Source organism: Alligator mississippiensis, chromosome 14, assembly GCF_030867095.1.
Source record: "Alligator mississippiensis isolate rAllMis1 chromosome 14, rAllMis1, whole genome shotgun sequence".
In the NCBI taxonomy this organism is placed as follows: Eukaryota; Metazoa; Chordata; order Crocodylia; family Alligatoridae; genus Alligator; species Alligator mississippiensis.
Genome location: NC_081837.1, coordinates 31,141,518 through 31,154,646, shown reverse-complemented (window position 1 = coordinate 31,154,646; position 13,129 = coordinate 31,141,518). Strand labels below are relative to the sequence as shown.

Here is a 13,129-nt window from a genome sequence, read left to right as displayed (position 1 = left end):
TGAAGTACAGAAGAGAGACTGTAATCAGTCACTGAACAGGACAACCGGAGCAATTTAGCAAGCCACATCAGTATAGAAGAGAAATGAATGCCTGGCTCAGATTTCCAAAAGGGACTTATGATGATGGGTACTGTAGTTGTTAGGTGCTCAGCTTGATACCTTATGAAGACATACATTTTTTTTAACTCCTTAATTAAAATCAGGCCTCAAGGGTCTCAAGTTGTGCACAGAAATTCACTAGTTACTTCTAACAATCTGGATCTAAGTTCTTGTTGTGCCACATGGGTCTAGTTTTTATCCATAGATCTTAAAGCAATAAAACTTTGCTTTTAATGGTAAGTACACACACCTGGGGGGGAGGGGGCGTGGGGGGGGAGTACAGAGAAGTGACTTGCCCAACATAAGTGGAAAATGCTAATTAGCCGCTCTACCTGACTCAGTTAATCAAGTCTGCTCCAATGCACTGTAATCACCGTGCATCGGAGCAAGCGTCCCACACGTCTACAAGCACCCAAAGAAACAAGGACCCAGAGAAATGGCTAGTTTCTTCTATATAGGCCATTTGTCAAAGGCTTCAGATATTCTCCAAATAATGGTCCTATGTGGTAGAGACCTGTGTTTTTTCCTCTCCTGTACTCTTGTGGTCACATTCCCCATCATGATCGATTCCTCAGCTGTTCCTAAGAAGTGCATAAGAAGTGCCACACTGTGTTGGACCAATGGTCCGGTGTCCTGTCTCTGACAGTGGCAGTAGTCCATAGGGAGGATACTGAACAGTATGTATCTAGAGTGATCTGTCTCCTGTTTATTACCCTCCCTGGCATCCACCACCATTGGCTTAGAGCAGTGGTTTTCATCCTTTTTTCATTTGCGAACCTTAAAACATTTTGAATGGAGGTGCAGACCCCTTTACATTGTAAGCACGAGTATTTACATACTTTTGATTGATCACAGTCATCTTTCACAGACCCCTTAGACATAGCCCGCAGACTCCCAAGGGTCCGCGGATCACAGGTTGAAAACCAGTGGTTTAGAAGAGAGGTCTCTTACTGTCCTGTTTAATAATAAGAATTAATAGATCTATGATCCCTGAATTTGTCTAGCCCTTTTTTGAACCTGGCTGTACTATCTGCCTCTTCAACCATCTGTGGGAACGAGTTCTACAAGTTGACTACACACTGGGTAAAAGAGTACTTTCTCTTCTTACTTTTAAATCGGTCTTCTGCTAATTTCAGTGGGTGCCCCTTATAGTGTTCTGGGATTTGGTGAATAACAATTGCCTCTTCACTTCATCTGTTGGCTACAAATGTCCAACTCGGGATCCTTAAAATTCTAGTTTATTAGGCGGATTGAAACACAGTAATCATAAACCTCGGGGCTGGTCCCCCCCCACACACACATGCACACACATACACACACACAGTAGCAGGCTACAGAGTCAGGTATACCTATCCTACAAGTGCTGGAGTCTGTTGTTGAGGCTTCTTTCAGCGTGGTATTATCTTCCAGAAGGGGGTCGCTGGCTGGTCCTTCTGGCTGGACAGGTCTGGTCGAGTTGGAGATCAAGAGGGCGCCCCTGAGGGTCACTTTTCACTGCCTTTTATCTGTCCCTGGCAGACTTTGGTGACTCCCCAGTTTTCAGGTTTGCCCAATCCAGGGGTCATTGACCCTTGTGGGACTTCCCCCCTTCGGTGGCTACTGGATGGCACCTGTCAGCCCCAGGGGTCGCCCGCATGTACATGCAGGTTTGGGAGTCTGTTGATGAATTTTGAATAGGGCTCTGGGAGCGGTTGATCTGGAGATACACAGCCCAAAAGTTGGTCCTCAGCGTTGATTAACTCAGGCCAGGGCTTCTAGCCCTTGATCAGTGACGTTTAGAGATTTCCCGGTTGTTACATTGTCTTCTATTGAGTTCTTCCGTTGACTGATCTGCAGCTTCCAGGTGTTAATTGCTGTGTGCTGCTACAGTGTTACACATTCAATCACTGATTCACTCGCTCTTTCAGGGGCCAGCCTGATACAGAGAAGGACAGTTTGATTCCTGCCCTTGTTAACATTGTTACAATGTATAAGTTACTAAAACACATTTAGTTGAAAGTTGAAAGGTGAGGAGTATAAAATATAATCTACAAATGCCATGGCACACAATTAGATAAAAATACCAAACTACAAGGGGAGATACAAAATGCACACACACAAATTTTAAAACACAATTCCTTATCTTCAAGTGAAAGAGAGGGGAAGGAAGAAAAGGTAGAAAAAGAGAAACATATCCAAAGAGGGGAGAGCAAATGCAGGCAAGAGGAAAGGGGGGCTTTCTGCTACACATCCACCCCTCCCTTCATCATCAACTTCTAATATATCCCCTCTCAGTCTTCTCTTTTCTGAACTGTATAGTTATAGTCTTTTTTAGTACTTCTCAGTATGGCAACTGCTCCATACCTCTAGCCATCCTGCCCTTCTCAGGACCTTTTCTAGATCTACCACCTCCTTTTTGAGATGTGGAGACCACAACTGTACGCAGTACGGTCGCACCATGAATTTGTGCAATGGTGTGGTTTTTGTTTTGTTTTCCAGTCCCTTCTTATTGATGCTCAACATTTTATTAGCTTTCTCGGTTACCACTGCACATTGAGCTGATGCTTTCAGAGAACGATCTACAGCGACTCCAAGGTCTCTTCTCTGAGTCGTAACAGCGTGTTCACAGCCCAGCAATGTGTATGTATAAACCCAGGTTAAACTCAGGTTATTTTTCCCTGTGCACATTACCTTGCCTTTCCTCACAAGTCCCGCTCAGCAAACAACGCCCCTCTACCTGGACTTTCAATCCTACTCTATCAGTCAGGCAAACTTGCCTCCTGATTTCCCCAAGAGTGTTACAGTGTGAACGTTATCAGCCTCTGGCCTTCTGATGTTACTGTGCATCTCCAGCAAAACCAAGGAGGTGATTCTTCTGCTCTACTCAGCACTGGTGAGACCGCAGCTGGAGTACTGCGTCCAGTTCTGGGCACCGCACTTTAACAAGGACGTGGACAAGCTTGAGAGAGTCCAAAGAGCCACCCCTTTGATCAGAGCCTTACATGGCAAGCTATACGAGAAAAGGCTGAGGGATCTGGGACTCTTCAGCCTGAAGAAAAGAAGGCTGAGAGGGGACCTGGTAGCAGCTACACTAGGGGAATACATCAAGGGCTCGGTGAGCAACTATTCACCAGGGCACATGAGGGGAAAACCAGGAGCAATGGCCACAAACTCCTGGAAGATCGATTCTGGCTCAACATTAGGAAAAACTCCTTCACAGTCAGGGTGTCCAGACTGTGGGATACGCTCCCTCCAGAGGTGGTGCAATCGCCTACACTGGCAATCTTCAAGAGGAGACTGGACAGTCACCTTGCTGGGGCTACCTGGCCCCAGTTGTCTTTCCTGCCTGGTGCAGGCGACTGGACCCGATGATCTTCCAAGGTCCCCTTCGGCCCCTTACACCCTATGAAACGTAGCCGTCGTGGTGTCAGGCAGGAATAAAGGATCAGGGCTCATTGTGGGTAGGGTGACCATCATAGAGGACATTCTGGTTTTCTGCTACTCTGTCCTCTATTGATACGAAACCCGACAGCTTTATGCCCTTTATTTTTCTCTTCAGGAGAAAAAATAGAACACATAAAGGTATCTGGTTTCATATCAATGGAGGACAGCCGGACTGTCCTCTATGATGGCCACCCTAGTTGTGGGGTAATTTATATGTGGGGGCAGGCATGAGGTGTAGCCAAGCGTGAAGCTGGAGCGAGAAGGAAGAGGAAGGTCCTCATGAAAAGGGGGTGCCAGGCACCAGGGGCTCTTGAAGAGAAAAATTGAGGACACGAAGGCGTCCGGTTTTGCAGCAGCAGTTCATTTGTGGCCATTCAGTCACAGAGCACCGCTGCCCGTCCCTTCAAGAGAAAACAGAGGACATAAAGGCTCGGGCTGTACAAAACGGCACCAGTCTGTTTAGACTTGAGTTTCGAGGTTTGAACAGAACAGTGTTTTGTTTCGAATTTCACTGTTTCGACGCCCTAATAACGGTGTCGGGTTTCGGACTGCGCTCCACGAGCGCCGCCCCACCAGCGGAGCGGGCGGGGCCGGGGGCGGGGCCGACCCCGGGGTGGGGCAGGGCGCTGCAGCGCGTCCTCCGAGACGACAGGGGGCGGCGGCGCGCGGGCGGTCGGGCGGGGCGGGGCGGAGCACAGACACCGCCCAGCGCTAGCGCGAGCCGGATCCACAGCCGCAGCCGCAGCCGGGGTCTGGGTCGGGGCCGGGGCCGGATCCGGATCCGGAGCCGGAGCGAGCGGCGGGCGGACAGGATCGGCGGCGGGGCCCGGCTCGGGCGGGCAGGATGTTGGCGCTGTTCAACAAGCTGCTGGACTGGTTCCGCGCGCTGTTCTGGAAGGAGGAGATGGAGCTGACGCTGGTGGGGCTGCAGTACTCGGGCAAGACCACCTTCGTCAACGTCATCGCGGTGAGCGAGGCCGCAGGTGCCCCCCGGGGTGTTTTGGGACCCCCCCCCTCGTCCCCCACTGTGCGCAGGGGCTGGAGCCATAGCAACCCCCCCCTCCCCCCGCAGTCGGACAAGATGGAGGCATGTGTAGGCTTCGCGGGGAGAGATGCTTTGTCATGGGCTCCGGCTGTCGCGGCGAGCGCCTGGTGTCCCCCGGAGCTGCCTGCCCCCCTCCCTGGCTGCCTCCCCGTTGGGCTGGGTGTGGCCTTGAGGCCTCCACGAAACCAAAAAGCTGCGTGCACCAAGGGGGCAGTGCTAGGAGGGGCGGACAGCGGGGTGAGGGTCTCGCTGGCCCGGACCCTCACTAAAGGGATCCGGAGGCTCCTACGGCTCAAGTCCGGCCCCCGGGGCGCTCGTCTCCTGCTGGCTGGAGGCGTCTTAAATCGGGAGACCTCTACAATGGGCCCGTAGTCGTCCAAGAGCCTGAGCGCCTTTTTAGCGTCTAGAGCAGGGCCCTGGCATCCTTTTAACGATGATGAGCGACGGTAGCACGGCTAGGTGAGCGAGACCGACAAGATAAACCCAGAGGTTTCAAACAGGAGATCGTAATGGCAACGACGTCCTGACCCCGTCGTCTTTCTGAGGTCTTTGTCAGACAGTGGTGGCTGCGTTATTTTCCGAGTGAAAGTGAAGAGCCGGGCTCTTCTACCTGCTGTTGTCGAGTCGCACCTTTCTGTGTCTTGTTCAAGTCACGGGAGCGAAGAGCAAGGGCTTAGTGTCACTGGATGAACAGTAAGATGTGGTCGTCAGTCCGGCCCCATTCATGGGTGTGACAGCAGGCATTTGGGAGTCCAGGTCCCTGAGCCCCGGAGATATGTTAGGCTCTGATAAACTATCTCTCTGAAACAGAGTTTGTTGGCTTCTAATATATTCTTAACGTTACATCTTCACCTGGTGTAAAATTTTCATGCCATTTTTTTACAAGGCAGTTTAGCTGTTTATTTGTGGCCATTTAGTTGCAGGGTGCTGCTGCCTGTTCCTCTAAGCAGGAGCTCCCAGACAGTGCTGTTCAATCTGCTGGGCTGCCCCCTGCGACCCTTTCTTAGTCGAGAGGCTGGTAGGAAACCAAGCAGGTTTTGAAAGCCTTGGCTGCTTAAAAGGTCAGTAATGGGAATGTTGCCTTAATGCAGTTGTCATCAAAAGCGCACATGTGTACTAGAGCGTTTTGGTAGGAGGGTCCAGGCTGTCTTCAAGTTCCCCAGTGTTTTATTATGGAAAGAACAACTTGATTATATGTGTTTTTCTTCCTTTTATCAGTTTTTCTCAAGATGACAAATGGCTACAGTGATTTGTCGTGAGAATACGTCTTCTTGCAAAGCCAACACTAGTACCTGGGTCAGGAAAAGCGAACGCTAGCACTGGAGTCTCCATCCTCCTAGAGGCCTGGCTTTTTTTTTTTTTTTTTTTTTTGCTGCCACAGTCTCAGACCCCTACTTACCTAGGCTGAGAGTCTGAATGCAGATTTGGATCCTTTGCGTTGCCACCAGACTGCCCCAGCCAGTTGCTGCTCTTATTTTCTGTGTCACGTGCTTTCCTAAGACAGTTACCTTCAGCATTTGAAGCTTTCAATATAGGCAAAGCAGTGTTAATTCCTGAAGGACAGTCCTGGCACCAGCAAAGCCCAGGTGAGAGAGTCTGAAGAACAGGGAATTTACTTGGTTCAAAAGCAAGTCTGCTAATTTGTTAATTCTGCTCAGTACACTGTTCAGAAAGCCCCTGCAGGAATTATAAAAGCACTTGGAGCCTCCTGCTCTTTGGCAGCCATCTTACAGGGAGGGGGTCTCCCTAGGTACTGGCAATGCAGAAACAGAACGCTGTAACCAAGCCCATCTTGTGCTGTGGTACATAAAGAAGGCTCCAAAAAAACCGTTGTTTTCTGCTTGTTTTGGCATAATCAGGAATGCCAGCTCTTATTTTCTCAGTTTTGTTGGCTGACACATCTGTTTTAAGTGTGCTCTCAGCGCTTACCGGAGGGGAATTTGGGTGTAGAGTCTAACATAATCCTTCTACAAACTGTTAATCGCATAGTTGAGTTCAAAGGGATGCTGTCACTTGAAATGGTCAGGTCTTCAGTGAAGTAAAAATAGTTACTGTGCTGTTCTTGTTCCTGAGTCTCCTGCCAATTTTGTAGTATTACATTTTCCCATTTAATTTTTTTTTTTTTAAACCCTCTCCCCTGTTGTTGAAGCGGATATGTTCTAGCTGCTGCCACTGAACCTTTTGTATTATTATAGGTTCTTGGGTGTTAATTGTAATTAACAGCAGCAAATCACACTAGTCTAGAATTTGTATTTAAATTAAAGAGTTCCTTTTCTAGTAAATGTAAACCAGTTTTTTAAAGCTCAAGGTCTAACAACTTCAATTTCAATTAGTCAGGATTCTCTTTTGGTATCTGACATCATCCAACTAGTTGTCCATAGTCTTCCAGAAAAGCAAGTCAGACAAGAAGACCTAGAATTTTTAACAAGCAGAAGACTGTTTTGGGAAAGGGGATGACCTGTTTTCAGGCTGATTTTACACATAATGAGCAAAGAAAAAAAAAAAGAGGTGCCAGACTTTTTTCTTCCCTTTGTATGTCAACTTTAAAGGATAAAAAATAAAACACTTTTTGCCTCCTAGAATTGGAGTTTTCATGTTCCACCAGAACAAGTAGCAAGGTCCAGATTTGCCCTCTTCTTCCCCTTCCTCCTCAGCTCAGGTTTTGGAGGTTTGGCATAAGTTTGGCATGAGAAACTTAGCTTTAAAAAGCAGATAACTAAAGGGGGAAATGTTGCTTTTGAGTATAGTGTATTTATTGACAAATGTCTTTATGTTCACTTGCTGGCTTAGAAAATTGAAAAGTTCTGCTGTAAAGCCAGATAGAAAATGGCTCAATCCATTAAGGGTTTGCTTCTCTCTAATGAGGTCATGCCAGCAAGATAGCTGTCAGAAAGCAAGAGGGTCTAGAGTGGCCATTGTAATTGAAACCTAATTTCCAAGAACGACATGGTTCGCTTACATGGACTGGAGAAGTGGGGAATACACTGAGTCTGGCAAGGTCCTTTAATTATTTTTCTGTCCCCAGCAGGTGAAAAACTTAGTAGCAGCTCCTGGGTTAGATTGGAACTGGTAACCAGAAAAAGGGATGTCAATATGGTGAAGATGGCATAGGGTAAGGTATTGTCAGTCGTTTAACTTGCAAGGAAAACAGCTTTCAGACCAAAATCTGTAATAACAGTTAAAGTTGTGAATGGAACAGAAATGTGAAGGTAGGCTGACACGGGGAGCCTTCACTCCATGAATGACATCTGTATTTTTTTATCTACCGCCTGTGTTAGCATGCTGTATGTAGTAAGGGTTGAGATGAGCCATATTAAAAAAGAAAAAGTCTTTGTTCTTCTAGCCTGGCCATTCTACCTTTCTGCACCAGGCTTTTTCCTATTTGTTTCACCTTTTATATCTCATAGTATCATAGTACTCAGGGTCGGAAGGGACCTAGACAGATCATCAGGTCTGACCCCCTGCCCCGACGGGTGCCGGGATCATATCACCCCAGCCAAATATCTGTCCAGCATCCTCTTGAAGACCCCCAAGGTAGGAGAAAGCACCACCATTCCAGAGCCTGGCAGCCCTAACTGCCCCTGCCCCAGCCCCATTCCCTCCCTCACCATGGGGATCTTGATCTGGCAGTTTTATCAAATTCTAAATTCTCCTGTGTGGAAATTTTAATTTTAATTTGTTTGCACGGCACATGGTGCAATAAGATCATGTGGGAATAATTTGGTAGTATGGTGTGGTAAATTCAAATCAGCAGGCTTTATTTGGGAGTTTTCTTAGATTTTGTTGCATAGGAAGTATATCTGCATGCCAGAGAACTTGGAGGAAGTTGCACTTTATGGCTGCATCCAGACATGCAGGGACGTGTGCTTGCAGCGGTACCAATTGCTACAGTGTACGCCCCTGCACGTGCGCTTTGTTGTGGGACAAACTGCCTTTGTCCAGCTGCTCCCGGCTCTTCAGCCAGGGAGAGCTGGAGGCACCAGTGCTGCCCCCAACAGTTACCTGGTGGCCTGGAGCAGCAGGGGCACAGGTCAGGCAGCACAGAAGCCTTGCCAGCAGCCAGAGTGTTGTTTCGGATGGCCTGGCCTTTGTGTGTGCCAGCACATGCTTGTTGTGCGTGCATTGCACAGCTTTTTTCGCTGGGGTGGGGGTTGCTACCAGGAAATCCCAGTCGCAGATTTTGGCCACACTCTGCAAATTTGCAGCGTGGGGCACATTTTAATGTTCGCCACGTGCAGTTTGTGGTGCTACAAACCTCACACCCCTGCATGTCTGAATGTGGCCTATGATTATATATGTATTGCTATGACAGACATAAGAAAAAGCACTCTCCGGTAATTATAGTAGCATTTAAATCGAATACTCCATGATGAGTTTAAGCAAGTTGTAAACTGTTTCCATGCAGGACTGTCTTCTTTGATGGTGAAACTTACAATGTGCTTTGCAGCAGTGTAGTTCAGTCAGCTGATCTCAAGTTCATCCAGTCCAGATACAGACCAGCAGAATTTCTGAAGTCTGCTATGCAGATAATGTTTACACAGCGGCTTGAACTGTTACTCAGAAATTCTGATCTTCATAGCAGATATCTGCTAAAAATAAGTCCCTGACCTTTTTACAAAGAGTCATTTGCATGAGGTGTTAAAGACTTAAATAAATCACATCTGAAATTTCTAGGTCTTGCTGTTTGGAGTTGGTGTAACAAGAGCATTTGGAACAAAATTGCTGGTGTTCAGTTTTTGAGAATTATTTTAAATTCTGTATCATGGACAGTTTGTCTGACTTCCCCTTATTTCACTAAAATCTCTTACAATCCAAACTGCACAAATAAAAGGTAAAAGAAATCTAATGGGATTTAACAGAAGAAACAGCCTATGATTTTAGTTGCTGTGCATCTGCTGTGTGCGTGCCTTTCCTGCACAATTTTAACTTGCCTGATTTCAGAACCTTGCATATTCTCTTATGGCACCGCAAAAATGGTGATCGCTTCCAGCCAGCAGACACACGAAAGGGTCACTGTTCAGTTGTTCAGTACAGAGAGCAAGATTTGCTCAGTTAATGCTGTTGTGTTGGGTTCCGGCAAGATTCCTGTCTGGAGTGAGATTCTGTCTTCAGATTTAGTTTGTATTCTTTGGCAGGCCAGTGCTTTCCTTTCCTAGCTCTGAGGAGATAAATTTCAAAGCAGTACGTAAAGAGAAGGTCCAAAAGGTTTTATAAGCTACACTCTGTTTAGTTTTCATTAGAAATTGACTTTTTTCCCTCACTGCTCTTTGGAAGATTTCCCGCAGACCATTAGAAAGCTGTGTTTGGTATCAAAGATGCAAGTGAAACGTGTTTGTAAAGGAATGTAATTTTTCTTTAGGTTGTTTAAAATACTTGAATGCATAGCACACGATTATAGATTTATTTGTTAAAGTTTTAACGGTAATTTCAGTTGAGGTTTGGGAAGATTTTCAATCTGTTTTAGCAGATCCTTTAAGGGGGACATCCAGTAAAAATATAATAATATTTTTTTAATATGCTGCCTTTTATTTTTTGGACAGTTTTACTTTGTTCTGTTTTCCTTTCCTAAATTGACTCTTACTAATGCAGTTACAGTCTCCCTAGAATTATTCAGTTTATTAGGTTCTAGCAGTTTTTGTACAAAAAGCACCGAAACAGAAGCATGGCACGAGTTAGATCTTCAACACCTGGAAAATGGAGTTTTTACCCCCAGGGCCAGCATCATTGGTCTAGGGACAGATGTGTGACTATTTAGTTTTATTAGCAGTGCATCGATATATCGTCCTATATCAGACTGGCACCGGTAAAAGGAAAATTGACATAATCGGCTTTTTTTGGCCAGCTTAGCCGATAATGTCACCCATAAAGGACACGTGCATGTGTGCAGCTGCAGCATGCACGTGGCCTGGAATGTAGCCCAGTGACTTGGAGAGTAGCATCTGGCAGGAGGGCTGGGCCGGGGCTGCATCTGCATTGGGAAGTAGAGCTATGGGGGCACCTCTGCTGCCTGCCCACAGCACAGCCCCCCCCACCAGGAAGAAGCTGGTGCAGCCCCTGGCCCCAAGCCCGCAGCAGGCAAGCCCACCTTTGCCTCACGCACAAATCCGGGGTGCACATGTGCCCCATGCCTCCCCCAGGTGTGCGCATAGCAGCAGGGAGCTGCCCTCCCTCCCTCCCCAGCCTCCCACAACCCCCTGATGAGCTTCCTGCAGCTCCATCCCACACCCTGCCCCTCCCTGGCTGGGCAGCCTCAGGCCCTGCCCCTGCCCCTTTCCCTCCCCCACTGTGGGGGGCCTTGATCTGCCCCCCCACAAGTGCCACTTCCCGCTAACAGACTTACGGGCGGCTGCTCTCTATGCTGCCAGGCTGCATATTGGCAATCAGATTGGCAGGTATGGCTGGATATGGCCATCGGTATCAGCCAAAATTGTTTTTATCAGTGCACCCCTACGTTTTATTAAAACAGACTGTCTGCTTCGTGGGTGGTGAGTTACCTACTCTTACTGCTAGAAGCCCTTTTCAGAGTCATGCCACTGTGCTGTGGTTGCCCCTCATGATTAGTGAGTGTTTTTTTGTAAATTACTCATGGATTGAGGCATAAATCTCTTCTTGTCTTTTGCTGTATTTGGTCAGATTAATTGTGCACAACTATGCCAAGATCTCAGAATTCAAACTCTATCCTTACTATTCTGGCACCAAGAAAAGATTCCACTTGTAAGTCACCTCTCTTGTATTATTTAATAGCAAGTAAGTAAGTGTTGATACTTAACATAATTAGGTGTCAGAATCAACCCCCAACTTTGAAATTGGTTGGGCAAGGCATACCTCTGAGCTGTTGTTTCATGTTGTCAGCAGATGCATCAGACTCTGCACCACTTCCCATTTTCAGGCTTATTTTCACAGTCCTGAAGGCTGGTGATCTTTGCAAAAGAAAGCTTAAGCAGAAGAAGGAGCCCCCAGGGAAGCAGCTATACCACGCTGCGGTGAGCCCATCCAGTTTGACCCTTGCAAACATCAGCTGATTAGTTTTTTCCAGCTTCTTGCGACACGTCTATTCCTATTATACCAAGGATGTTTAAATCGTGTTCAAATGACTTGACCAAAGCTTCCCACTGAGGCAGTGGCAGAATGCAAATAGAAGCCAGATTTCCTGAGCCCCAGTCTCTCTGCTCTTATCACTTGATTATATACCTCCATGTTCTGAGGTGGGTTAATAAATCCTAGCGCTCCTGAATCTGATCTTCCAAAGACCATCATTTGGATGCCTTGTGTAACCCTACACATGGATCAAGACAGGAATGTCTAAATGCAGTTGTTCTAGACTAGATCTCAAATTGAATCCAAAGAATACATAATACAATTTGCAAAATGAATCTCAGATTGTATCTTTGAATGAGAATGGTGGAGAGGCAAGGATTTTTGGTGATATCTTTTATGGGATCGATTGTATACTTGGAACAGCTGTTGGGCAAGGTTTTGGACATCAAGTGCCCTTCCTCAAGAGAAGCAGATGCACCTAGACACAGGCATGATTGAGGCTCCCAAGACTAATCTCTTTAAGTGTTTCTAGAGTAGGATAATCCGATTTGTTTTTATTTTGTAATTCATATTTGCTGACCAACTGCCTCCTCCCCACTGCTTTTCTTGGGCTTTAGGGACACCTGGAGAAGGCAGCTCTAGTTCCCCATAGAGGGGAACGTCTCACTGGTGCTGCTAGAATTTCTTCTGCTTTATCAGTTTCCCTTAACTAAAACATTATAACTTTTTTTTTACATTCCAGAAAAGAGTGCAAACATTTCATAGCTGCAATCTTGGACAGAGCTAAAATGCAGCATCAATTTCAGAGAATCCATGAGAGCACCATCAGGATGTGGCAGGCTGGATTTAGGCCCCAGTTCCCTCCCTTTTCCTTTGTGGAATCCTCCTTGCAGTGCATTTTAGGGGACAGAAGCAGCTGCTAAAGTCCCTTAGTCCCAACGTTTGCTGCTCCTTTCCCTCAATGTCTGTCCCCATCTGCCTCCACCCCCACTCCAAGGGAAAATATATGCTACTTAGGCAAGTGGGTGAAGATGCAACTACATTGAGAGCTTCTTTGGACTGGACTCCTCATGTCTTGAGTTGCTGGAGTAGACAATTATGTGATGACAAGCTGTGATTTGGCAATACAGAGAAACAGAGGATGCAGAGGAAGCTGGTCACACTTGTCTATTAAGAAAACACGTGGATTTGCAGCCTTCAGTCTCGGGGTTAGATTCTCTCATGACCTGCTCTCTCTCTCAAGAGCCTGGCTCTTTCCCTGCTTGGTTCTCCATTTTTCTGATTCTCTGGATTATGTTGAATATATACAAGTTACATTAAAGCAAAACTATAATTCTTGTAAAGTGAGAGAGCGCATGCTGAAACTTACCTAAGCCTAGGGCTTAAATCTGTTTTTTTTTGCTGTTGACTTCTTGCTTTTTTAAGCCTTCTCTGCTGCTCCCAAATGGAGAAAGAAATCAACGTGGAACAAAAGAGAATTCAATGGCTTCAAGTGGTCCCAGAACACCAGGTACTGCCCAAGCC

At 46.7% G+C, this 13,129-nt stretch overlaps 1 protein-coding gene across 2 annotated transcripts in view; it reads left to right on the top strand.

The window, feature by feature from the left end:
• The first annotated feature begins 4,234 nt into the window (after window positions 1-4,234).
• Window positions 4,235-13,129, top strand: part of ARL8A (ADP ribosylation factor like GTPase 8A) — a 43,571-nt gene continuing 34,676 nt past the window's right edge. Inside the window, exon 1 of one of the 2 annotated variants that reach the window (XM_006266079.4) lies at window positions 4,235-4,489. In XM_006266079.4, the coding sequence (XP_006266141.2) occupies window positions 4,367-4,489 (123 nt within the window). In that variant the 5' untranslated portion in view covers window positions 4,235-4,366. The remainder of the gene's footprint in view (window positions 4,490-13,129) is intronic. The other variant, XM_006266078.4, reaches the window with a different exon arrangement.